The sequence below is a fragment of the Giraffa tippelskirchi genome, chromosome 2 (assembly GCF_054371585.1).
Source record: "Giraffa tippelskirchi isolate mGirTip1 chromosome 2, T2T-mGirTip1v1.2.pri, whole genome shotgun sequence".
NCBI classification, from domain to species: domain Eukaryota; kingdom Metazoa; phylum Chordata; class Mammalia; order Artiodactyla; family Giraffidae; genus Giraffa; species Giraffa tippelskirchi.
In genome coordinates, this window is record NC_137276.1 from 30,896,411 (window position 1) to 30,923,246 (window position 26,836).

The window sequence follows — 26,836 nt, forward strand, 5'->3', positions numbered from 1 at the left end:
AAAGGTACTGATGAACATTTTTTTTCTTATGTTCCTGAAAAAATGGAGATTTACCTTTCTTAATGTATATGTACTAAATACACAGCGCAATACAACTTTAAATACATAAATATTCCCAGTGACTCAATTAACAATAACAAAAATGTCATCACTCTAAATTACCATCTCTGTAGTTTTTCCAGTCCTCCTAGTTATACAGATAAAATTTTACATAGTTGTGATCATTGTATATGCCTCATTTTAAATTCTGCATTTTTTGCTCATTGTTTTATATTGCCCTTTCCTTATTTCTACATAGTTCTCATATTTGTCATTCTTAATACCAATAAAATATTCCAGTGCATTGATGTACTGAGTCTGCCTAAGCAACCCCTCACTGTTGGGCATTTGGGCTGTTTCCAGTTTTTGTTTGGAATGTATACCACAGTTGTAAACATCTTTATACAAATAGTTTTTTTATTTCTTTTGAATTACATCCTTGGGCTGTATTCCAAAAAGCTGAGTTTCTGGTTCAGAGTATATGATAAATTTTTATGGCTCTTGTATTTGTTGCCAGATTTCTTTTCAGAAGGGTTTCACCAGGTTTCAGGGCAGTAATGTATTACTGTATCTTTTAGTAATGTATCTTTTCCCCCAATACCCCACAGCAATGAGTATTATTTTTATTAATGTACTATATTTTAATTAATGCAAAATGGTTGTTTAAATTTGAATCCTGTTAACTGTGAAAAGAAACAAACATTTTCCAAAACTTAATGTCATCTCCTTTCCCCTTATCCCACATTTGCCTAATGACACAATAACCATTTTGCCTGAGGCACAGATTAGGTGGTCATTTTAGATTCATTCCTCTCCTTCGTTCACAGACTCCATTTGTTGTTGTCTAGTCACTAAGTCGTGTCTGACTTTTCGTGACCCCGTGGACTGCAGCAAGCCAGGCTCCTCTGTGCTCCATTATCTCCTAGAATTTGCTCAGATTCATGTCCATTGAGTTGATGATGCTGTCTAACCATCTCTTTCTCTACCGCCCCCTTCTCCTTTTGCTTTCAATCTTTCCCAGTATCAGCATCTTTTCCAATGAGCCGGCTCTTTGCGGAGCTTCAGCTTTAGCAACAGTCCTGATGAATATTCAGGGTTGATTTCCTTTGATATTGACGGGTTTGATATCCTTGCTGTCCAAGGGATTGTCAAGAGTCTTCAGCATCATAATTCAAAAGCATCAATTCTTCAGCTCTCAACCTTTTTTATGGTCCAACTCTCATGTCTGTACTTGACTACTGGAAAAACCATAGCCTTAACTATAGTACCTTTGTCAGCAAAGTGATATCTCTGCTTTTTTAATATGCTGTGCAGGTTTGTCATAGTTTTCCTTCCAAGGAGCAAGTATCATTAGTTAGTTATTAAGTTTTGTTATTTCTGACTTCTTAGTATCACACATATCCCATCTTCTTTTCATTTTTATTTTAAACCTTATCATTTTTCTTCTTGAACAGATTTCTCCATACCTAGATTTTTAAAAATGCAACATGTGGTCAAGTCTCTCTTGCTTGAAATTCAAACCCTTTCACATGCACCCCTAGCCTTTAGGGTCCAGTGCCTGCCTTCTTTGCAGCTAGTCAGCACTACATACCTTTGCACAACCTGCCCTCAGTACATCAAAAATATATGTCCATCTTAGAAGATGCCATACTTTTTTACCTTTGCACCTTTTTATTTTGTATCATTTTCTTTGAAATACCACTCTCTTCCCTCATTTTTCTTCTTTCCAATAGATCTTCTCTGACAACTCGAGGCAGGATTTCTTGTTACCTCCTTCTGTCCTTATATAGTACTTTACTTTTCTGCTATAGTACTTACCAAATTGATGGTAATTTATTTATTTACATATCTGCCTCCCCCAACAGACTGTAGACTAGGATCAGGACTCAGTCTATGTTTTATTGATTCTGCAGCCTTCAGAATGAAGGAACAGCTTTAGTTTTTTAGAACCAAACTAATTTTTAAGTTTAAAAAGTTTAAAACTACTTAGGTATTTACTGGAATATACAGGACTATTTTCCCCAGTTAGGATATGAAAAAGCAGAGATAGAATCTTCATGTTTGTGTCTTCAGGGACTACCATGTTGCCTGGAATATAGGAAATACTTAATAAAATGCTCATTTTATTATTTTCATTTCCTCCTTCAGGAAGTGGCTCTTCCCAGTTGTTGATTTTTATCTAAAGGCATGAAGTAGTGTTCTTTAGGGTTTTATCATTTTTCTCTGCTTTTCTTTTTCAAACTTTTATGCATCATGTATGTAATGATAATTTTATCTTAATGTATCACTTTTATTACTTTGAAATATGTTTTTATTGTTTCAGAAGTTACTTTTTATTATAGTTGTTCTTGTCTGTTTTCTTATTGATTGTCTTTTCTGTTTCTTTCCTTATACAATTATGATAAAGCTTTCAATTTTATCTAGCCTTTTACAAATGTTTTAATTTTCAAGGTTAGGCTCTTTTAACTTATTTGGAGTTTATTGCTGGATCTACTATAGAATGAGGGTTGAATCTATTTTGGGTGATGTGGCAATGTCAAGAAAAGCAGTTATTCATTGAAAACATGTTCACTAAGGCTTCTTTGGGAGCTTTTAAGTTATAGTGAAATTAGTACTAAATTATCTCTCAATAAACATTTATTGAACACCTATTTTGTGTTTGGTCCTGGCTTAAGTGTTGGGTTTATATTGACGAATAAAGCCAAAGTAACTCTTACTCTCTTGGAGCTTAGCAAGACAATAAAAAAAGTGACAGTCACACAGTCATGGAGTCTTTGCAACACCATGGGTTGTAGCCCTCCAAGCTCCTCTGTCCATGAAATTTTCTGGGCAAGAATACTGGAGTGGGTAGCCATATTCTTCTCCGAGGGATCTTCCTGACCCTGGTTCAATGCAGGGATCGAACCCGGGTCTCCTGGATTGCAGGTAGATTCTTTATTGTCTAAGCCACCAGGAAAGTCCTGAAAAACCAGAACCACAGTAAATAAGAAAGCAAATAAATTATCCCAAATTGTGTGTAATTCTGTGAATTAAATGGATACCTGGAAGACTTATTTGGACAAGGTAATCAGAGACAATTTATCTGAGGAACAATTTATTTAAGCCAAGAATAAAAAAATGATAAGGAGTCAATTGTTCAAAGAGTAAGGTGAAGAAAGTTTTAGTTAGAGATAGTCGGTCAGGTTTGTCAATGTCCTGAGTCAGAAACAAAATTAAGGCATTTGAGCAACAGAAAGATGGACATTATAGTGACAAAAAGGATAACAGTAAGAGATGAGACTTCATAGACAAACAAGGATCATATTATTACTGAATCATGTATACTGTGGTAAAGAGGTTATGTATTTTATCCTCTGAGCAAAGGAAAGCTATCATGGAGTTTTTATAAGGGCAGCAGCATGTACCAGAGTCTACTATATTTTGTGTGCCAAATAGATTTTAATGTGCAAAAGTAAGAAATCAAAAGAGCTCAGTAAGGAGGTTTTCACTATGAGGTATGTTTAGTTAGATTAAGGTAATGGCAGAAGACGGAGAAGGCAATGGCACCTCACTCCAGTACTCTTGCCTGGAAAATCCCATGGGCAGAGGAGCCTGGTAGGCTGCAGTCCATGGGGTCGCAAAGAGTCAGACACGACTGAGCGACTTTACTTTCACTTTTCCCTTTCATGCATTGGAGAAGGAAATGGCAACCCACTCCAGTGTTCTTGCCTGGAGAATCCCAGGGACGGGGGAGCCTGGTGGGCTGCCGTCTATGGGGTCATACAGAGTTGGACACGACTGAAGCGACTTAGCAGCAGCAGCAGCAATGGCAGAAGAAATGGAGAGAAGTTAAGATAAACATGCTTTATTGATGGATATCTCAGTAAGGTGGGGGTGAGAGAATAGGAGGAATTAATAGAGGATGATTCCCACCTTTTGAACAGTTAGCATCTCTCATTCAAGAGCCATCACATGCAGAAAAGAAAGATACACCAAAATGAACACATATTCATACTCAGGAAATAATATCTCTGTAGCAACAAAAAATGATTTTAAACTATATTGGGTGTGCTTCAAGTTGAAGATAGTGATCTGATCACAAGGTCCACTTCCTTTTGGTACCACCATCCCAACTCCTTTTAAAAACTGATAAAGAACAATACTTAATAACAAACACACAAAAGAGGGATCATCTGCAGGTGAGAGACTTTTGACAGATTTCTCTAAGACAACTGACAGATGAAAGCTTATTGACAGAATAATCAGAGTGAAGAAGTGGCAACCCAGAGAACATGGACTCTCAGAAAAGATGAGAATTTGCCTTGCAGATAGGCTCAGAGTTGAGAGAGGGTGAGGTGAGAAAGGGTGACCAAGCCAAGGGCTTAATATGAAAATCTGTCTGCAGAGGGACAGACTGACGTGGAGAAGAGAAGGTCCAGTAAACCATGCACATGGAGTTAACCTTTGGTTAGAATGACTTATGGCAGCATTTGCTTAAATATGCTCTGGAAAATACCAGTCCTGCAAAATAATAGCATTATGTGGAGGGAGGGGGAAGTAAAATTTCCATAGTCAAGTAAGTTTGAGAAATACTGAAATACACAAATGTACTGAAACACTTTCCAGCATCTTTATTACATTAGTTTATATTCTGAATCTCCAAGAAGGGTATTTAGCACACAGAATTTTAAAAATTTATTTGACCATAGTGTTGTTTTTAGTGAGTATCTTGAGGGACTAGTGTTCCACTAATGTGTTTGGACAACGCTGACTTGGAATGTGAGCCCTGCTTTAGGTGAGAGATGGCCATAGAGAAAACAATAACAGAAGAGTTACAATTTGGAGAACTCAGAACTTGGAGCACTTCAATAGCCCCATGACTGGTCTATTTGCTTCCATTCCTGTCCTCTCTAACATTCCCTGGTGGCTCAGATGGTAAAGAATGTGCCTACAATACAGGACTCCTGGGTTCAGTCCCTGGGTCAGAAAGAGCCCCTAGAGAATGGAATGGCAACCCACTCCAGTATTCTTTCCTGGAGAATTTCATGGACAGAAGAGCCTGGCAGGCACAGTCCATGGGGTCACAAAGAGTTGGACATGACTGAGTGACTAACCCACTGTCCTCCCCAATCTATTCACCACACAATTGCCAGAAAATCTTTTAAAAACATAATTCCCATGCTGTCAGTCATTTACTAAAGACTCTTTAATGACTTTTCATTGCTCTTAGAATAAAATTGAATCTCTTTGCCATACCAACAAGGCTCTATGACAGATGATCTGGCTGCTTCCCAGCTCTTCATTCTTTTCTTCTCCAGATTTCACTTTTTCGTACTACACTCAAGCCTCACTGACCTGGCATGTGCTAAGCTTCTCTCTCTCTTTTTTTTTCAGCAGGGTGGATAGGATAGGGTTGTACAACATATACTCTTCTTTCTACCTAAATTATTCTCTCAACTTGCCACATTACTGATTTCACCTCATCCATCAGAGTCCTTTCTTGAATAGCCTTGCTAAGTAATTCTCTATCAGCATACTCTGTTAGTTCTCATTATGGCATTTATCACAAAACTGCATATTTATTATTTGTTTCATATAGATTATAAACTTCATGAGAGCAGGAAGTTGTCTGTTGTATTTACTAATGTATATTCAGTACTGGCAAAAAGCCTAGTATAATACTTGGTGGATGCTCAAATTTGTTGAATGAAGAATGAAAGTTATCCTAACATTCTATAGAGTTGCTGGTAGCATATTCTAACTTGAACCTGGGTTAGAACAGAAAGCTAGACAGGGCCTTTAGCTCCCATGGAGGCCCAGAGAGCTACGGAAAGTATTCTAATTTGGGCAAAGATGATAAAAGCAGAAGAGAATTAGGAAGCAAATAACGGTCTTTTCCATCAGTATACCACATGATAGATGCTATAAACCCAACGATCTGCAAACCAGAAATAGGAAAATTGCCTTTTTCTATCCAGAATATCTATCTTTAGTTGCATCTAATTTACCAAAACTTCTATGAAGTGCCTAATGCTAACTTATAGGCTCCACTTGTACTCAAAGTGGCAAATAGACAATAGTGAAAGCAGTATGGGTGGGTAAGGATGGAAAGTTCACTATGTTCCTATACACAAGCTCTCATGACTTTTGTGGGCCCTGGGCATTTCTGACCTCATGGGTCCCTTCCTCCAGAAAAACATTAAAACAGCAGCCTTCTGTTTTCCTGTAGTGAGTCAGTGTAGCAGGACTGAAGATGAGGGTGGAAATAGCAGGATGGTAAAGTGCGTACACTTTAGAACTAGATGAGACCCAGATCAGCATCTAGTTAGGTCACCTTGTTGTTGTTGTTGTCCAATTGCTCAGTCGTGTCCTACTCTTTGCGACCCCATGGACTGCAGCACGCCAGGCTTCCCTGTCCTTCACCATCTCCCAGAGCTTGCTCAAACTCATGTGCATTGAGTCAGTGATGCCATCCAACCATCTCATCTTCTATCGTCCCCTTCTCCTCCTGCCTTCAGTCTTTCCCAGCACCAAGGTCTTTTCTAATGACTCGGTTCTTCACATCATGTGGTCAAAGTATTGGAGCTTCAGCTTCAGCATAGTCCTTCCAATTAATATTCAGGATTGATTTTCTTTAGGATTGATTGTTTTGATCTCCTTACAGTCCAAGGGACTCTCAAGCGTCTTCTCCAAAACCACAGTTCAAAAGCATCAATTCTTTGGTGCTTGGCCTTCTTTATGGTCCAACTCAAGGTCACCTTGAGGAATTCTTTAATCTCTTTAAAACCTCAGTCTCCTCACTGGTAAAATGAGGCAAATGAAATTACCTATTTCTTAGGCATGTTGTGAAGTTAAATGAGATAATGAATTTAAAGTGCTTAGTGTGGTTCCTGGCACAATTGACACCTAAAGAAATGTCATCTACAATTGTTAAGAACAAATGTATTTCAAAGATAAAGAGGCAAGGTTTTTTCCTAACTGACTTTTTGCAAATGATTCAATGTAGCCCTCTAAGCAGTTCAGAGAACTGAATAAGGATAAGAACTAGAAAGATTAGCTGCAATAACATGTCATTATAATGAGGGTGATCACACCTCCTGCCTGCAAACCTACTTACACAGAATTCTTGTTTGGAGTGGGAAGTTTCACAGCTGGGGACAGTTTGGTGCACAGAGAAATTATTATTAACGGTTATTCCTAATAACCGTTCTGTTTTATTTCAACTGTGAAAGAGTTATATGACTTACACTACAAGAGGAGAAAACAATTTATTCGTCTTGGTTCATAAGAAGAGAGTTTACATCTCTGCCTCTAGAGAGAGGCAAGGCCTCCCAGCAGCTGTTCAGTGCTAATTAACAAGGAAGCACTGCTACTGCAAACGTCTGCTCCCTAGCTGAGAGTTATGCTAATAACTACTTACTTCTAAACTTGCTTTCTTTTCTTTTTCTTTTTTTCGTGGACAAAACTTCTTTCTTGATTAGAGAAACAGTCTAATCCCTGACCCAAGCTGAAGGTTAGCAGTTATTACTGTTAGGATGAAGGATGTTTCTCTCATCTTCTGTTGTCAGAGAAGTCAGATAGGGAATAGAAAGAATATTGTAGAAGGAGGCTGGAGTCCTGGGTCATAGATTAAAATTTAACACATATGGTCTTGGGAAATATTCTTCTTCACCTTCTTTTTTCCATTTCTTTCCTCACTTTCTCATTCTACTTTCACTTAGAACATTATTTTTTTTCTCTATGAATGGCCTACCCTAATAGGTGTTGGTAAGATCATTTTGTAAAAGGTGTGGCCCATAGTCATCCTGCATTGGAAGTGCCTGGAGAGCTTCTTTAAAATGCAGCATGATATTTAGTCCAGAGAAATTCCGAGTCCTCTTTACCCAGTTTCTCCCAATAGTGACCTTGTGAAACTATAGGATAGTATCACCACTAGGACACTGGCATTGATACAGTAAAGAAACAGACAATTTCCATCACCACAGGAATATCTCATGTAGCTCTTTTTTTTTCATGTAGCTCTTTTACCCTGCTCACTCTTGCTGTTTCTTAAAACTTCTGCCAACACTTATTTGTTCTCTATTTCTATAATTTTGTAATTTCAAAGATGTTATATAAATGGAATAATATAAACACAACCTTTTAGGACTGGATTGCCACTCAGCATAATTCCCTAGATATTCAACCAGGTTGTTTCGAGTGTCAATAATTGGTTCCTTTTCATTGCTGGTTAGTATTCCATGATATGGGTAGACTACACTTTGTTTAGCCATTCATTCACTGAAGGACATTTGGTCCTATTGTTGTTTATTATGAATAGAGCTGCTATGAGTATCTTTGTTTAAAAATGCAACATGATTCTTAGTCTCCAGCCCAGACCTACCAAACCAGAGTGTGTGGGGATAGGACCTAGACATTGGCATTTTGAACAGAAGATCCAGAGGAGGACTAAATCAGTATTTTATTTGTTCTAGAGCTTAATATATAATTAACCTAGTATAGCTTAATATATAATTAACCATGGAAATGTAAATGGCTTTGGACTAAATGGAAGATGCGTGGTTTGCTATAATTCAAATGAATAATTTCCTCACAAGCTTTTCCTAGCTTTTGTGTAGAATGGCTGTCACATCTTATTCATGTTAGTTATATCACCAAAGATTCTCTTTGTGAGCAAGGAAAAGGAGAATCAGGCTCCTACACTCTTATTGAAGTTTATAGTCATTTAGACATCCAGTTCCTCATGAAGGATTTATCCTCTTTCCTGGGAGCAAAATTCAGAAACTAGTTTTTAGGGTTACACTCTGTGGTCCAAAAGTAGAATTCAAACCCCAAAGACCATGAATAAAGATGTGCCTTATTATAAGAGGGAGCTGTGATATGCCCTGGGAGAGAAGGCTCAACAATATTTTAGATACGTCATATGTGCAGGTGGATAACAAAGGAAAGAAACTCTCCCAGATTTGGGGTCCCTTGGGGGAGGAAAGGAACTCTCACAATGTAATGGGATATTTTGTTCTTTTCCACAGCAGCATATTTGCTCCAGTGGGAAAGATCCCTTCAACCTGAAAGGTCTACCTGGCATTAGCCAATTTCCTTAGGTACAGGTCCCTGCCCCTTGCTTCTCTTGTCCCTTTTTGCATGACTGGATGTCAGCATGAGGGCAGACATCTTCTGTTCTCTGAAATAATCATCCAGGATTCCTGCTTTCATAGTTCAGGTATGGAGGCATCCAACCTTGGAAAACCCATGATCTTCCCTTTTTGTTGTTATTCACATCCTAGGTCATCTTTTACTTGTTCATTCATAGACCTCAATCTAGGGGTTAGAATGGAAGTGGATGGTTGAAAATCCTTGGATAATACTGGACCCTAAATGGAATTTCACTTTCCCAGTGGTATTTCACTCCTGACAGCACTAGTCTGTGTGCATGTTATTCCACCTCTAATATTACTATTGCTGAGCATTCTGCAGCTGTGTTGAAGTTATTCATTTATGTGGTTTGGGCCAGTTTCTGAGAAACAGGCAAAACTAGGGAGCAGAGGAATCCATCAATGTTAGATTTAAACAAATAAATTTATAATCTTTTTGGACTTGTCATCTTGCTCATTGCCAGTATAGATATAAAAACAGAGTATGGAAATGATATAGATACACATAGATATAGAAAAACCCTAGTTTTCAAAGAGGGAACATGGGACTAAGAAGTCACTATAAATTTAGTGGGTTTAGTGTCTATTCTGTGGAGTTTTATCTAATCAGTTTCCTTTTAAGTGTTATTTCTGTGCTTGGTCTTTGTTTTTCTAGGTTTTTAAAAAATCACTCAAAGCGTTCTGAAAACAGAAAATTTGCTCCATTTTAGGTGAATTTTCTACACTTCTCAAAAAACAAAAGTGTGTTTAGTGACCCTGGTTGTTGTTCGGTCGCTAAGTCATGTCCGACTCTTTGTGACCCACGGACTGCAACATACCAGGCTTCCCTGTCCTTCACTATCTCCTGGAGTTTGCTCAAAGTCATGTCCATTGAGTCGTTGATGCCATCCAGTCGTCTCATGCTCTGTCACCCCCTTCTCCTCCTGCCTTCATTCTTTCCTAGCATCAAAGTCTTTTCTAATGAGTCGGCGCTTCGCATCAAGTGGCCAAAGTATTGGATCTTCAGCTTTAGATAAGTCCTTCAAATGAATATTATGCTTGATTTCCTTTAGGATTGACTAGTTTGATCTCCTTGCTGTCCAAGGGACTCTCAAGAGTCTTCTCCAGCATCACAATTCGAAAGCATCAATTCTTTGGTGCTCAGCCTTCTCTATAGTCCAACTCTCATATTTGTATATGAGTACTGGAAAACCATAGCTTTGACTGCCTGGACCCTTGTCAGCAAAGTGATGTCTCTGCTTTTTAATATGCTGTCTATGTTTGTTATAGCTTTTCTTCCAAGGAGCAAGTGTCTTTTAATTTCATGGCTGCAGTAACCATCCACAGCAATCCTGGAGACCAAGAAAATAAAATCTGTCAGGTGGTGAATAGATTCAAAGGATTAGATCTCTAGACAGAGTGCCTAAACAACTATGGACAGATGTTTCTAACATTGTACAGGGGGTGGTGACCAAAACCATCCCCAAGAAAAAAGTCATCCTGGTAGTAGTACTTGGAAATGCGTATTTTGTTTGACATTATTTCTGAATTAGATTCTTCTTCCTCAGAATAAGTGTAGAAATGCTCCCATGTTTTTGAAGTTGTCCTCATTATTTTACTAAGGAAGAATGTAGTTTACAAAAATTTCCATGTGAACAAATATTTAATAATGTTTTTTCCTCAACTTTCCTACTGCTTGAATATGCTACCAAAGTTAAAAGAATAATATTGGTCTAAACATATTAAATTGTGATTGTCATTTTTTTAAAATATTATAATGAAACTATATTTTACTATTTTGATTTATTTTACAAAATAAGACCTTAGGTAAGGATCTAACTTTATTTTTTTCCCAAATAGTCACAAATCACATGACACCATTAAAAATATGCTTCAATTTTTCACATACTAAATTATTTTCCATGTAATAAATTCTTATATATAAATTTTTATAAAAATCCTCTTTTGTTCCATAGATATCCTTACTAATTCCTGATCTCTTTACTAATTCCTAAGATCTCCTGACTAACTCCTAGAAATGTTTTAATAATTGCAGTTTTATGGTATAGTTTAATATGTTGCTGCTAAGTCGCTTCAGTCGTGTCCGACTCTGTGCGACCCTATAGACGGCAGCCCACCAGGCTCCGCCGTCCCTAGGATTCTCCAGGCAAGAATACTGGAGTGGGTTGCCATTTCCTTCTCCAGTGCATGAAAGGGAAAAGTTAAAGTGAAGTCGCTCAGTCGTGTCCGACTCTTAGCGACCCCATGGACTGTAGCCTACCAGGCTCCTCCGTCCATGGGATTTTCCAGGCAAGAGTACTGGAGTGGGGTGCCATTGCCTTCTCCGAGTTTAATATGTGGTAGATCAAATAAATATCCCTTTGGTATTCCAGTTTTTCTTCAGAACATTCTTGGCTTCTTTCAGATTAATGTTAGAATGATTTTGCAAAGTTTCAAAGATATCTGGTGGGGTGTTTTTTTATTAGAATTTCATTGACCCCATAAATTAGGTTAGGAAGAATCATTGATTTTCCTAGTCCAGATCATGGTAGGTCTTTTCCAACACTCAATTTAAAAATATTTCTCTGTAAACTATGTAATATTACATATATGGGCCCAGTGTATTTTGTATTTAATTATAGATTTTATAGATTTTCTTTGAGGATGAGGTAGGAGTGTGGGGAGAAAACTTTTGCACTACTTTAAATGCTCCTAACGCTAGTGCTAGTTTTCCCATTCTTTTTGTAATGTAACTTTTGATAATGGAAGGTTATTTAAAGACTTAATTATCAAACTTTGGCAGAACAAACTATCGAAAGCATATGAGGAACTCCAGATTATAGAATCATAAAGGACAAGTTTCCAGTTTCTAAGACACCAAATTTGATGTGTTCTTAATTGCCTGTCCAGAGCCTTTTAGCCTGAAAGGGCATTGATGATTCTTTTGCCCCTAATTTTCTTGTGAATGCATAACTGTTATCATCAGTGACCATTTGCTTCAAGTTTTTTGTGGCATTTTCAGAAGAATTGGAATACACTCAGCAATGCCAGCATTAAAGTCTATCCCTGTATTGCCCATCTTAGGCAATGGCATTACTGCAATTAAAACTTCAGGATCCTCTCTCACACTCTGTCTTACACCCTTTCCTCACTTAAACTCACCCTTGCCAAACCCCCTTGGATGCACCAACAGTGTTTTTTTCAATTGTGTCTTTTTTCATTTCCACATTTCAAAGCCTCCCTTAACTCTGCAGTCATCTCCCACCAGTTTGTCCACACCACTACTTTTCACCTTTACTGTAGCCAAAGTGACCTTTTTAAAACTCACGTTTGAGCCTGACACCCCCTCACTTGCTTGAGCACAGGGTAAATCCAACAGGCAGGAGGAGCTAGCTGTATTTTACAATATTGTGTTGGGTGCTAATCATACAGAGATAAATTAGATGTCAACTTGTATCAAGATGTTAAGGAATAAAGGCCAGATGTGTCAGCATCATGGTTAGCAACCAGTTATCTGACCAGTCTGTCGCTTCCTACCTGTCCCCTGACATCCACATATCCTGGACTCCTGAGAAAATACTCACCTTTACTCTATCTGGCTTTACTCAAGCTGTTCCTATGCCTGACCTGCTCTTCAGGGCAAAGTCCTACCCTTCTTTCAATGCGAGATTCAACGTCTTGTGAGATGTGAAGCTTTACTCAGTGCTTATCCCTCTTTTAATACCATAGAAGGTAGCGCTAGCTACTCTCTTGACTACTCTCCCCCAGCAGTTAGTTCACACCAGTAGTGCAGCACAAAGGCACTGATAGCTTATTTGTCTCATTGTCTATCTTTTCAGCTTTACTGTGGTTGTTGCATAGCAGAGGCTCTGATTCAGTCACCTTTCGACACTTTTGCTCCAGTACATTCATTGCCTTACAGATAACACTGAAATGCTCAAGTCTGTGAGAGGAAGTCAACAAGTAAATGAGGTGCTGAAACCTTTATATTTAAAAAAAAAAAAAAACAGGGTAGTGCTTTCTCAAGGCAAAAATTCAACTAATTTTTTTTTTTTGCATTTTAGAGTTGTATATACTTCTTGGCCTCAGTGAAAACAGCTTGAAAACAACATAGCATTTGGAATCAGAAAAACTGAATTTAGTCTGCATTACTATATGAATTTGAACAAGTCGCATAACCTCTATGTGACTTAGCCACCTCTACTATATTATTAGAAATATCTGCCTACCAGGGCTGTTTTGAGAGTTATGTGAAATTATACACATAGAAAGCTGAAAAAAATTTTAATGAGAAAGCAATATAAATGTCAGTATAATTTTCATTATGGTGATTTTTGTATGTAAATAGAGATGGTTTTACTTTTCAGAGATTTTAGAAATAATTTGATAAGAGTAAAGCCCATGTAAACACACACGCGCACGCACACACACACACACACACTGTTGGCCAAAGGGTTTATTTAGCTTTTCCATAACATCTTATGGAAAAACCGAAACATTTTTGCCACCTCAATACTTAATGACACTTGTGTCTAAGTTTGTCTAGGCTTTCTAATTTCTGAAATATTCTGGGAAGGGGGTGCTCAATTTCATTTCCCCTTCTTAATTTTTGGGTTTTCCCACTTGGTCTCTGCAGCTTAGAGTGCATATGTGGCAGGGATGGTATTTTGGATCCTAATCTCTTTTCCCCTCTCCCTGGACTTTTCCATTTTCCTCCTCTCCATTCAAGCAGATAGCTGATTGTGTGCTTATTGACTCAGGGGTGGGACATGGAAAGATGGAGAAGAGAATGTACAAGCCTTTCTGGCTTTTGAATTTTAAACAAAGAATTCTGGGTGTAGAACTTGAAATAGTGAGGAAAGTGGAGCTACTCTCACAGATTCAAGAGATTTTTCTGGGCTGGATAAAGGAGAGGAGAAGAGAAAGAGAAATCCATGGGCTCCAAAAGCAGAGGCTACCTGTGTCCTGCTTCCAAAAGAAGTACTGCTGGGAGGGGTGGCATGAGTCCATAAAAAAGAGCTGTTTAGGGTGTCTAGAAACACTACTTCTCTAGCCTGTTGGGCTTCCCAGGTGGCAAGTGGTTAAGAATCCAGCTGCCAATGCAGGAGACTCAGGAGACATGGATTCGATCCCTGGATCAGGAAGATGCCCTGGAGTAGGAAACATATTCTTGCCTGGAAAATTCCATGTACACAGGAGCCTGGCTAGCTACAGTCCACGGGATTGCAAAAGAGTCAAACACGACTGAGGGACTAAACAACAACAATGACAACATGGAATCTGTGTGGCCTTGGGTTCTTTCTTCTGGCCCAGTGTTTCTGGTGGGACCTCAAAGGGCACAGGGGGGTGGCGAGCTGCTAGCAAGACTTTGCTGCATGCCTTTCAGGAAAACAGCTGAGCATGCTGATTGGGAAACTCAGTTCTCTATTTGACTGCTCCAGAAATGGTTAAATTTCTCTATGTTGTGCTCAAGTTTCTACACTCAGACAGGTGTGGAAGTCCATCACTAGTGCATATTTGAAAATGGCAACTCACTCCAGTATTCTTGCCTGGAAAATCCCATGGACAGAGGAGTCTGGCAGGCTACAGTCCATGGAGTCACAAAGAGTCAGACACGACTGAGTGACTAAACCACCACCATACTTACATGAGCTTCCTGGTGGCTCAGATGGTAAAGAATCTGCATGCAGTGCAGGAGGCCCAGGTTCAATTCCTGGATTGGGAAGATCCCCTAGAGAAGGGAATGGCAACCCACTCTAGTATACTTGCCCGGAGAATCCCATGGATGGAGGAGCCTGGTGGGCTACAGTCCATGGGGTCACAAAGAGTTTGACACACCCGAGAGACTTATACTTACATAAGTAAACTGAGTTTTTCCATTTTCTTAATAGGAAGAGAGGGTTTTCAAAGGCATATGTTGTGCTGTCTTCCTTGGAAAATGTTATTGTTTATTTCTTAGTAGATCTCAAAGTCCTCAGAAAAGAGGAGATGGAAAAGATAGGTGGTGATCACAGGGAAAGCAATGTGGGAGCCATCAGGCATGAGATTGGGAAAACAGACATAGATATAATGCTATCTTGGAGTCTTGATTTCCAGATGGTAAAGGATGTATGGAGAGCTGGAATTGTGATTGCTTTCACCTTCTGTACCTTTTAACCTTCGAAGGGTATGGATAGGCCATGGAGGTGGACCCTCTCAGAAAGCCCAGTTGCCCAAGAATTGGCCTGATCTATGTCTCAGCTTATTTCATCCCTGGGGATATGGTTTACTTGAAGTTGCAACATCTTTGTTTTTTCTGTTTCTTACAGATTCATGAAGGTGGCAGGAAGCACAGTGGATGCAGTTACCTGGCAACAGTAGGTATTCACCTGTTTTGCTCTTACTTATTTTCAAATGCTGTGAAATGAAAGATAAATAGTTGTCATGAAGTTATAACTGATATTCAATAAACTATCCTTCATCCTCCAAGAAAAATAGTTAAAATTAATTCCAAAGTTATTATTATGATACATAGGTTCTCATAGTAATATAATTTTATTGTTTCCAAAAATGAAAACAAAACCAGTGTAACATTTTGGAAAGCTCAGCTATTGTGTACACTTTTAAACTAACCTTTCATTAGTGTACAGGTAATGGGAATCTAAGCATGCCACCTTAAGCTTTTTTAGGGGGAATAAATTTCCTTAAGAGAGTAGTTTTAATTATCTAATATAGCATATGAAAATAGAAACACTTCACTATATTAATTGCAGTAGTCTTATTTAGTACCAAGAGAGTCACTAATATGAAGCAAGTAATACACACACACACACACACACACATAGAGAGAGAGAGAGCAGTTGCGAGAAAGGATCAACATTCCAAGGAATAAGCTTACAATGGCAGAGACCTGTTACTTGAGGTAGCTTGACTGGTAAAGATAGTTATCTGAAATATAAATTTAAATTTTCTTTAAGTCCCCTTAAGAAATTTGTGCTGGAATGTCCCGCGTCTCACAGTGTCTCACCGATTTTATACTGGAATCCTGCCCTTTGTTTCTGTAAGAGATCTGTCACATAGCATCTTTCAGATCATCTCTCATCTAATGTGACCCTCACAGCTCAGACACGCACTCCCGTTCTGGGCCCTCATAGCTCTCAGCTGTGGCCATCTTTCTCAGTTACTCTAATCCTGCCTGCTTAGCATGTTTACTCCTTCTGTCTGTCCTTCGTTTTAAGTGGGTCACAGAATCCCTCAGGATTCATGACGGTTATGAAACAAAGAAACGTGAACACACTTTTATTAAGTATCCTAAAAGAATTTTTGGTTGTTGGCAATCAATAACTTTAATCATAATGAAAAATATTTTATTCTACATTTATATTCTTAGTTTCTGTAAACAAGGAGTTTCAAATACTTCCAGAAATTCTTATTCTCCTTCATTTGGTCTTTGTGAGCCTTGGATTGAGTGGGTTTGAGTATCTTGTCATTCCTTTGCTTGAATTCCCTCAAGTTCCTTCCTTTGCATGTAGACCACAAGCCAGACTCTCTACCCCGGCCTTTAAGGCCCTTTATATTTGGTCACTGCTCTCTTCTGATCCCACCCTGCCCGTACTCATTCTGCCACAACACTGGTAAGGTCTTTCAGTTTGTAGAGGGTTCACATGAATGTCTGCCTCAAGAACTTTGTATGTATCATTCCCTCTGCCTGGAATGTTGTTTTCTTTATTTTTTGTGTAGCTGACTCCTTCACATCTCTTAAGATTCAGCTTATGTGTCACCTCCTTCAAGAGGCCTTCCCTGATGATTCTATCTAAAATAGAACTCCTATTTAATTCTCTTTCTTAGTTTGTTTTTCTATAGTACTTACCATACTTACAATTACTATTTTTTTCATACTGGTTTTTGTAATTGGTGTGTTTTATCTTTTACCAAAATAATGCTTATTCAGTTCAACAAGTGCTTATTTAGACAATTGTTAATTGGGCATTTACTATGGGAGAAAATAACAACAAGGATAATAATAATAACAATGTGGTAGAAATTTTAATGTATATTACCACATCTGATCCTCGAAACAACTAAATGAGATCAGGACTGTTTTTATCCCTATTTTTCTACAACTTAGAGAAAGGTGTATAAAATCCAAAGATTACACAAGACTTAAGTGGCAGATTTTGGATTCAAAGCTGGGTCTGTCTCACTCCATGGGCTTCTCTTAACTATTACTGCTTTAGTAACCAGTCAGTGATCCTTTATTGGAATTCTAGTTGCTATAGTTGTTTAGTTGCTAAGTCATGTCCAACTCTTTTGTGACCCCATGGACTGTAGCCTGCAAGACTCCTCTGTCCATGGAATTTCCCAGGCAAGAATACTGGAGTGGGTTGCCATTTCCTTCTCCAGGGGATCTTCCCGATCCAGGGGTTGAACCTGAGTCTCCTACATTGGCAAGCGAGTTCTTTACCACTGAACCAGTAGGGAAGCCCATTACATTCTGCTGCTGCTGCTAAGTCGCTTCAGTCATGTCCGACTCTGTGCGACCCCATAGACTGCAGCCCACCAGGCTCCACCGTCCCTGGGATTCTCCAGGCAAGAACACTGGAGTGGGTTGCCATTTCCTTCTCCAATGCACGAAAGTGAAAAGTGAAAGTAAAGTCGCTCAGTCGTGTCCGACTCTTCGCAACCCCATGGACTGCAGCCTACCAGGCTCCTCTGTCCATGGGATTTTCCAGGCAAGAGTACTGGAGTGGGGTGCCATTGCCTTCTCCGCATTACATTCTAGGGGGGAATTAAAATCCTTTTCAGGGTGTTGACCAAAAGCTATCTGGATAATGTAGCATAACGACTAAAGAATGAAGACTTTATAGTATTTAAGTAGAAGTAATGAGATCAGTGTACAAACATTAGTGGATAAGAATATAGGGCTTGTTCAGTTATCATGGCTGACAGGGAGGGATCAGAGAAATTTTTTCTCCCCTACTCAAACTAGGGGAGAGAGTACTTTCCATAGTACAAATGCAGTAAAGTGAGCAAAGTATTTTTTTAAAGGAAAAATAATTTTCTTGCAAATACAATTTATTAGCTATTTAAAAAAAAATATTGGCCATCTCTCAAGATAAATATCATGTATTTGTAACTACTCTAAAAATATGCCCAAAGAAGGCATGCCCAAGGGGTTGCGTTTCTTTTGGCTCTAGGATCAACACTCATTTGGGGACAAGTAGTACCTTGTCTCTGCCATTTATTCCTTACAGCCATAATCTTCAGTCAAGACTTGGGATAGTCACAGAACAATTCTAAGAAATCCTGGCTAGAAGGACTCAGTGAAAATTAGAGCCAAATGCCATGTTTCTCTAACCCTGAGTATGCTGAGGTGAAAATTTTTTAGTAATGTAAAGTAAATCAAGAGTCACTGTCAGGAAAAAAAGGAGCATAGAATTTGTTGATATACATCTGTCTATTGGTAGCCAAAGGTGTCACTTCAATACTGAGATATTAAGCTTGGAGCCTGAACAACCAGAACTCTGAGTCTGAAGTCATAAATAAGTCTATATAGTTAGAGTATTTTGATTTGGACTTTCATGCTCTTGGATTTACACAACTTGATGATTTGTTCTGCCCACCAATCCATGCCAAAAACCCAGAAAATGTTAGTGAGATGAAGTTCTGATTACAGGAATGGTGGAATAGCTTATATCAAATATCAATGATAAATCTGGACAACAAATATCAATCAATAAATAAATACACACAAATACACACACACCCAGAAGAGAGATCAAAGAGCTAGAGGAAGTTATTCAATCCCTGAAAGAAGTGAATGACACTGGTGAGATCTGTGGTTACTTAAGAATCCATACAGTATGAGATGGCTTTAAACTCAAAATAAATACATGGTCATATTGGCTTGAGATATTGGAAAAAGGAGTCAAAAGGTGGAAATCTCATAAGGAAGAAGCTATGGGGCAACACACCAAATATGCATATAAACTTCCTTTCAAATCTTTGCCTAATCTCTAAACTGTACATATATAAGGGAGACTCCAAGGAGCCTGGTAGAAAACAACAGGTGGAAGTCTGAAAATGTTGAACAGAAATTTCAGCTACTGTCTGTCACATAAGGGACAGAGATTAAAATTTGAATCTCACAAGTTTAGAGGGGCCTGATAAACAGCTCGTGCTTTCCAGTGAAAACTAAAAGACTTATGCCCAGGAGTAAAGTCTATGTCCCAGGACTAAGGATTTGCCTTAAGTCTAATGCGTAACCAACATGTATAATATAAATTGTTAGATTCACCCTAACAAATTCTAAACTGCAGCTGCCACAAGACCAGCTATTCATCCAATTGCCTACTAGATCCCAAACTAACACTCTTCTATCTCTTCCCTATATCATCCATACTTTCCAATATACAATTTACAATTTAAAAATTACTAGGAATGCAAAGAAACAGAAAAATGTGGCCCATGTCCAAGAATGAACAATAACTAGAAACTCTGAGATGACCCAGATAATAGAATTAGCTGACAAGGATTTTAAAGAAGCAATTGCAAATATATTCAAATAATTAAGAGAAAATGTCCATATTGAGTGAATACAAAGGAAAATATTGACAGTAACACGGAAACAGTATATATGTAAAAGTACCAAATGAAATTATTAAAGAAAAACAAAATAATAACTGAAATGATGGGAATTCCCTGGTAGTCCAGTGGTTATGACTCCACGTTTCCAATGCGAGGGCATGGTTTGATCCTCGGTCAGGGAACTAAGATCCTACAAGCCATGCAGCATGGCCAATATAACTGAAATGAAAGACTCTCTGGGTGGGCTTGCTGAAAGATTGGAAACTACAGAAGAAAGGGTTAGTGAACTTGCATATAGATCATTTGAAATTATATAATTTAAGAACAGAGAAAATATTGGAAGAAAATTATCAAAGTTTCAGCAGCCTCATTGCCAATATCAGGTAACATCTATGCAGTTAGAATCCAGAGGACAAGAGAGAGAGAATGGGGCATAAAACCTTTAAGAAGCCAAAGCTGAACTTCTCTCAAATTTGGTGAAAAACATTAACTCATAGAACCAAGAAGCTAGGCAAGCCCTAAGAAGTATAAATACAAGGACAATCACACCTGGGCATAATAATTAAATTGTTGAGAACAAAAGGATGGAGAAAATCTCCAAAGTATTCAGACAAAAATGACAGCATGGAGAACAAAGACACAAATGATGGCTAAGTTGACATCAGAAACAATGGAGGACAGTAAACAGTGGAACTACATCTTTTAAAAAGTGCTAAAGAAAAAAAAGTCAAGCTAGAATTCTCTGTCTGAAAAAATATTCTTTTAAAATGAAAGTGAAAAAAAAATGAAAAAAAAAATAAAATGAAAGTGAAATAAAGATGTTTTTGGCAAACAAGAGTCAATCAGACCTGTGCTACAAGAAATACTATAATAAAGGAAGTTCTTCAGACAGCATCAAAACGAAAGTTGGGTCTCAAAAAATAATGAACTGCCTTGGAAAGTATAAATTTACAGATAAATATTTTTTCTCTTAAGTTATTTAAAAAGCCTGACTCATGCAAAATATAACATTGTATTATGGAGATTATAACATACATAGATGTGAAAATATATGGCAATAATACCACGAAAGATGATGAAGGCAGGAGGCTGTAAATGGAGTTATACTGTTCCAGATTTTTTTAATGTGAAGTAATACAGTGTTTAAGAAGACTGTGAAATTGTATTTCTAGGATTAAATTAAGGTTGCTGACCTAAACTGTGGATGTTATCTTGGATTATCCAGATGGACCCAAGAATGACTATTAAAATGAAAGATGCAATCAGAAAAGAGGAGGCATAGGAAGATTTAACCACAGAAAAGAAAGTCAGAGTGATGTGATGTGAGAAGTATTTGACTGCTATTGTTGCTTTTGAAGATGGAAGAATGGGGCCGTGAGCTAAGGAATGTGGACATCCTCTAGAAGTTGGGAAAGTCAAGGAAATGGATTCTTCCTTGGCACTTCCAGAAGGAATGCAACCTTCCCAACACTTTGATTTTAACCCAGTGAGATCCATGTTAGTTTCTAACCTACAGAAAGGAAAGTGAAAGTTACTTAGTTGTGTCTGACTCTTTGAAATTCTCCAGGCTAGAATGCTGGAGTGGGTAGCCATTCCCTTCTCCAGGGGATCTTCTCAACTCAGGGATGGAACCCAGGTATCCTGCATTGCAGGCGAATTCTGTACCAGCTGAGCCACCAGGCAAGCCCAACCTACAGAACTGTAAGATAATAAATTTGAATTGTTTTAAGCCATTGCTTGTGATAATTTGTTTAGAACAGCAATAGAAAGCTAATACAATACCTAATAACAGAGATTCAAAATACCCCATGAAAAAACTAAAAGAACAAAAGAAGAGAAATAGATAAATCTCCTGTCATAGTTGGGGATTTAAAAGCATCTCTTTGAGTAATTAATAGGACAACTAGATTAAAATAAAAACAAGAAGGATAAAGAAGATTGAATAATATCATCACTAAGCTTGACCTAACTGACAGTTGTGGGCTGCATTTGAATGTACATTTTTTCAGTGCACATGGAACATTCAGCAAGATAGATCATATATGCTCATCTGTAAAAACAAGTCTCAATAAATTTGAAGGGATTGAAATCATGCACAAGTTTTTAATTGAAATATAATTGATTTACAATATTATATATTAATTTCAGGTGTACAGCAAACTGATTCAGTTATATATATATTTTTTTCTAATTATTTTCTATTATGGATTATTACAGAGTGCTAAATACAGTTCCCTGTGTTATACAGTATATCTTTGTTGCTTATCTATCTTATATACAATGGTGTGTATCTGTGAATCCTATATTCCTAATTTATCCCTCCCCCACTTTCCTCTTTGGTAACCATAAATTTGTTTTCTATGTATGTCTGTGAGACTGTTTCTGTTTTGTAAATAAATTCACTTGTATTATTTTTTAGATTCCACATATGATATATCATATAATATTTGTTTTTCTCCATCTGACTTTACTCAGTATGATAATCTCTAAGTCTACCCATGTTGCTTCAAATGACAATATTTCACAATGCTTCATCCTTTTTATGGCTGAGTGATATTTCATGATATGTGTGTGTGTGTGTGTGCACACACATCCTCTTTATCCAGTCACCTGTTGATGGACCTTTAGGTTGCTTCCATGTCTTGGCTATTGTAAATAGTGCAACTATGGACATTTGGGTTCATGTATCTTTTCATATTAGAATGTTCATCCTTTCTGTATACATGCCCAAGACTGGGATTGCTGAATCATATGGTAACTCGATTTTTAGTTTTTTAAGGAACCTGCCTACTGTTTTCCATAGTGGTTGCACCAATTTACATTCCCACCAACAATGTAGGAGTGTTCCCTTTTCTTCACACCCTCTTTGGCATTTATTATTTGTAGACTTTTTTGATGATGGCTGTTCTGACCAATGTGAAGTCATACCTCATTGTAGCTTTGATTTGCATTTCTCTAATAATTAGCAATGTTGATCATCTTCTTATGTGCCTGTTTTGATGACAAAGAAATTAAGTAAGATATCAATAATAAAAATATCTATAAAACACCAAAATACTTTTAAATTAAATAACACACTTTAAAATAATCTGTGGGTCAAAGGAAAAATCATGAGACAAAGTAGGAAATACTTTGAAATGAATATGAATATGAAGGTATATTTTTATTTTGAGATTAAATGACACTTTAAAATAATCTATGGATCAAAGAAAAAATCATGAGGGAAAGTAGGAAATATTTTGAAATAAATATGAAGGTATGTTTTATCAAAATTTGTGGAATTAAGTAAAAACAGAGCTTAGAGGGAAATTTATATTCTAATATGCTTATATTAGAAAAGAATAAGCATTGATATCAATGACCTTAGTTTCTATCTTAAGACACTAGAAAAAGAACAAACTAAATCCAAACTAATTCCAGGCTTCAGCAATACGTGAACTGTGAACTTCCAGATGTTCAAGCTGGTTTTAGAAAAGGCAGAGGAACCAGAGATCAAATTGCCAATATCCGCTGGATCATTGAAAAAGCAAGAGAGTTCCAGAAAAACATCTATTTCTGCTTTATTGACTATGCCAAGGCCTTTGACTGTGTGGATCACAATAAACTGTGGAAAATTCTGAAAGAGATGGGAATACCAGACCATCTGACCTGTCTCTTGAGAAACCTGTATGCAGGTCAGGAAGCAACAATTAGAACTGGACATGGAACAACAGACTGGTTCCAAATAGGAAAAGGAGTACGTCAAGGCTGTATATTGTCACCCTGCTTATTTAACTTATATGCAGAGTACATCATGAGAAATGCTGGGCTGGAAGAAACACAAGCTGGAAACAAGATTGCCGGGAGAAATATCAATCACCTCAGATATGCAGATGACACCACCCTTACGGCAGAAAGTGAAGAAGAACTAAAGAGCCTCTTGATGAAAGTGAAAAAGGAGAGTGAAAAAGTTGGCTTAAAGCTCAACGTTCAGAAAACTAAGATCATGGCATCTGGTCCCATCACTTCATGGGAAATGAATGGGGAAACAGTGGAAACAGTGTCAGACTTTATTTTTTTGGGCTCCAAAATCACTGCTGATGGTGATTGCAGCCATGAAATTAAAAGATGCTTACTCCTTGGCAGGAAGGTTATGGCCAACCTAGCTAGCACATTTAAAAGCAGAGACATTACTTTGCCAACAAAAGTCCGTCTAGTCAAGGGTATGGTTTTTCCAGTGGTCATGTATGGATGTGAGAGTTGGACGGTGAAGAAAGCTGAGTGCCGCAGAATTGATGCTTTTGAACTGTGGTGTTGGAGAAGACTCTTGAGAATCCCTTGGACTGCAAGGAGATCCAATCAATCCATCCTAAAAGAGATCAATCCTGAGTTTCATTGGAAGGACTGATGTTGAAACTGAAACTCCAATACTTTGGCCACCTCATGCAAAGAGTTGACTCATTGGAAAAGACCCTAATGTTGGGTAGGATTGGGGGCAGGAGGAGAAGGGGACAACAGAGGATGAGATGGTTGGATGGCATCACCAACTCGATGGACATGGGTTTGGGTAGACTCCGGGAGTTGGTGATGGACAGAGAGGCCTGGCGTGCTGCAATTCATGGGGTCGCAAAGAGTCGGACATGACTGAGCGACTGAACTGAACTGAACTGAACTGAAAAGCAGAAAACAATAAAATATAAAATAGACAAATAGGAAAGAAAATTTATAAACTGGAAGTGTTTCTTTGAATAGGTGAACAAATTTGAAAACTGAGAGAGAGAGATTGAGGGGCAGGGAGAGAGAGAGAGAATGGGAATGATAGAACAGAAATTTCCAGTTTCAGGAATAAAAGAAGGATTCCCACTGTAGATCACATAGATATTAAAAGTATAATAAGAGAATAATATTATGAAGAACTTTATGCCAACAAATTTGGTAACTGAAATGGACAAATTCCTTGAAAAATACAACTTATCAAAAATGACACATTAAAATTCTTAATATCATTAAAGTATACCTGGTTCATTTTGGAATATCTGGCAATTTCTAAAATATACCTATCCTATGAAAAAGCAACTCCATTTCTAGGTATTTACCCAAAGGAAATGAAAATATGCCACACAGAAACTTTAATAAGAATATTCATAGTGGTTTTATTAATGTTAGACAAAAACTAGAAACAGGTGTCCATCAGCATAGAGTAGATTTAACAAATTGTTGTATATTCATATAAAGGAATGATACTCAGCAAGATTAAAAAACAAAGTAATGATACACTTCTTAACATGAATGAATCTCAAAATCATTATGCTAAACAGGGGAAAAAAACCTTATATGAAACAGCACATTTGTGTTATTCCAATTATATGAAGTTCTGGAATAGATTTTGAAAATTAGAAAATTAACTGCCTCTGTGGTTGTAGGAGGTAGAGACATGGATTGAGAAGGAAAGGCACAGGAGGGACTTTCCTTGGGTAATTGTAATGTTCTATACTTTGATAGGTATTTGGTTACACAGGACTGTGTATGATTTTGTCAGACTTCATCAGATGATAAACATTTAAGTTTTGTGCAAATCATTATCTGTGAAATTTACTTAAGAAAAAGAACCATATAGATATTGAACTCCAGTTAATGGTATGACTGATGACGTGTGTAGGATAAAGTGTACTGAAGTCTACAGCTTACTTTGAAATGCCTCAAAACATAAAATAAATCACTGGATGGATAGAAGGATAGATTGATAAATGTATGATGAAGCAAATGTAGCAAAATGTTATGGAACCTAGGTGCTGCATATATGGTTTTCACTATACAATTCTTTTATCTGTTTCTATTTGAAATCTTTCATAATAAGAATTTGGAAAAAAGCCTAAATTGTTGTACCTAAATAAATAATATTATATATTATTAAGTAATATATTGTGAAAATAATTATGAAAAATGGAAAAATGCTTTTAAGTGACTAAAATAAAATGTAAAATATACAATTCATACCTCAATAATGTAAAAATGCACAGAATTCAAAGAAAAGGCACTGATAGGTTAGCAGTATTAACCTTTAGACATAGACAGTATAGGAACACTTATGGTCATCCTACTTTTCTGAAGTTTCCGATTTTTCTGTAATAAGGATGTGTATTGCATTTTTGTTTATAATAAAGACCATCAATACCCAGCTCTACCCTTCACAACCCCAACTCCCCTTCCCCAGAAGCAATCATCACAATTTTAGTCATTTCTGATATTTGTTTCCATATTTCTAAATAACAATCTGATGGTATTCTAAATTTTTTGCAGTTTAAATATTATCAATTTCCTACTACGAAGGATGAGAGTTTAGCTCTCATATCTCCCTTACTCCTTACACATTGAAATATACTCACATTTCCCTGTCCTTCAATATATTATATCTTAAGTATTGGGTAGATCAGAATTCAGTGATCACAGTTTTATTGCTATGTAAATATGACTTGCAGAAGAGAATGTTTGTGCAATGATTACATTTTCTTTCTCCCACAACTTTTTGTTTTCCTGCAGTTAATAACTCTTTTTCATTTACTTAATTTCCCTTAGTCTTTCCCCAATTCATTCCTTAACTCTGTACCAGAGGGGTAAATCTTGCTCTTTGTGCAAACACTCCAGGTAGCCATCAGTTTCATCTTGTCCTTGGAGAAGTTTTCCTGGAGCATTCTCTCCTCTGGTCCCATCTGGACTAGTTGATCTCTGTGCTTCCTGCACAGCTGTTGTCCTGGGATCTCCCTTCACCATCATCCTAAGGATTCCTTTTGGCTCTCTTATTTTTTGGATCCATGCCTTTTTATGAAGTTCACTCCCCATTTTGATGGAACATCTTTTTCCCAAGAACTTCCTGAGAAAAGATAAATGAGAGGTAAACATGTTGAGACCTTGTATTAGAGTTTGATTTGTATTTTGGATGCATATGATTTCCCTTGGATTTTGATGCTTTGGCTCCATCTTATTCTAGCTTTTCTTGTAACTTTTGAGAAATCAGATGCTTTTTAAATTTCCAGTCCTTTTATTTGCCCCGTTTTTTCTCTGTTGGTACTACTAAAATCTTCTTTTTGTCCTCAATGATCCTGTGTGTGACTCTCATTTTATTATGTTAATAGGTATGTGGT

The 26,836-nt window shown here is 37.4% G+C and overlaps 1 protein-coding gene across 3 annotated transcripts in view; it reads left to right on the plus strand.

Annotated features, from left to right (window-relative positions):
* The window catches only part of HPSE2 (heparanase 2 (inactive)), a 658,038-nt gene that overhangs the window by 415,751 nt on the left and 215,451 nt on the right, over positions 1-26,836 (plus strand). For all 3 annotated transcript variants that reach the window (XM_081549219.1, XM_081549229.1, XM_081549238.1), the window contains one exon: positions 15,458-15,505. In XM_081549219.1, the coding sequence (XP_081405345.1) occupies positions 15,458-15,505 (48 nt within the window). The remainder of the gene's footprint in view (positions 1-15,457; positions 15,506-26,836) is intronic.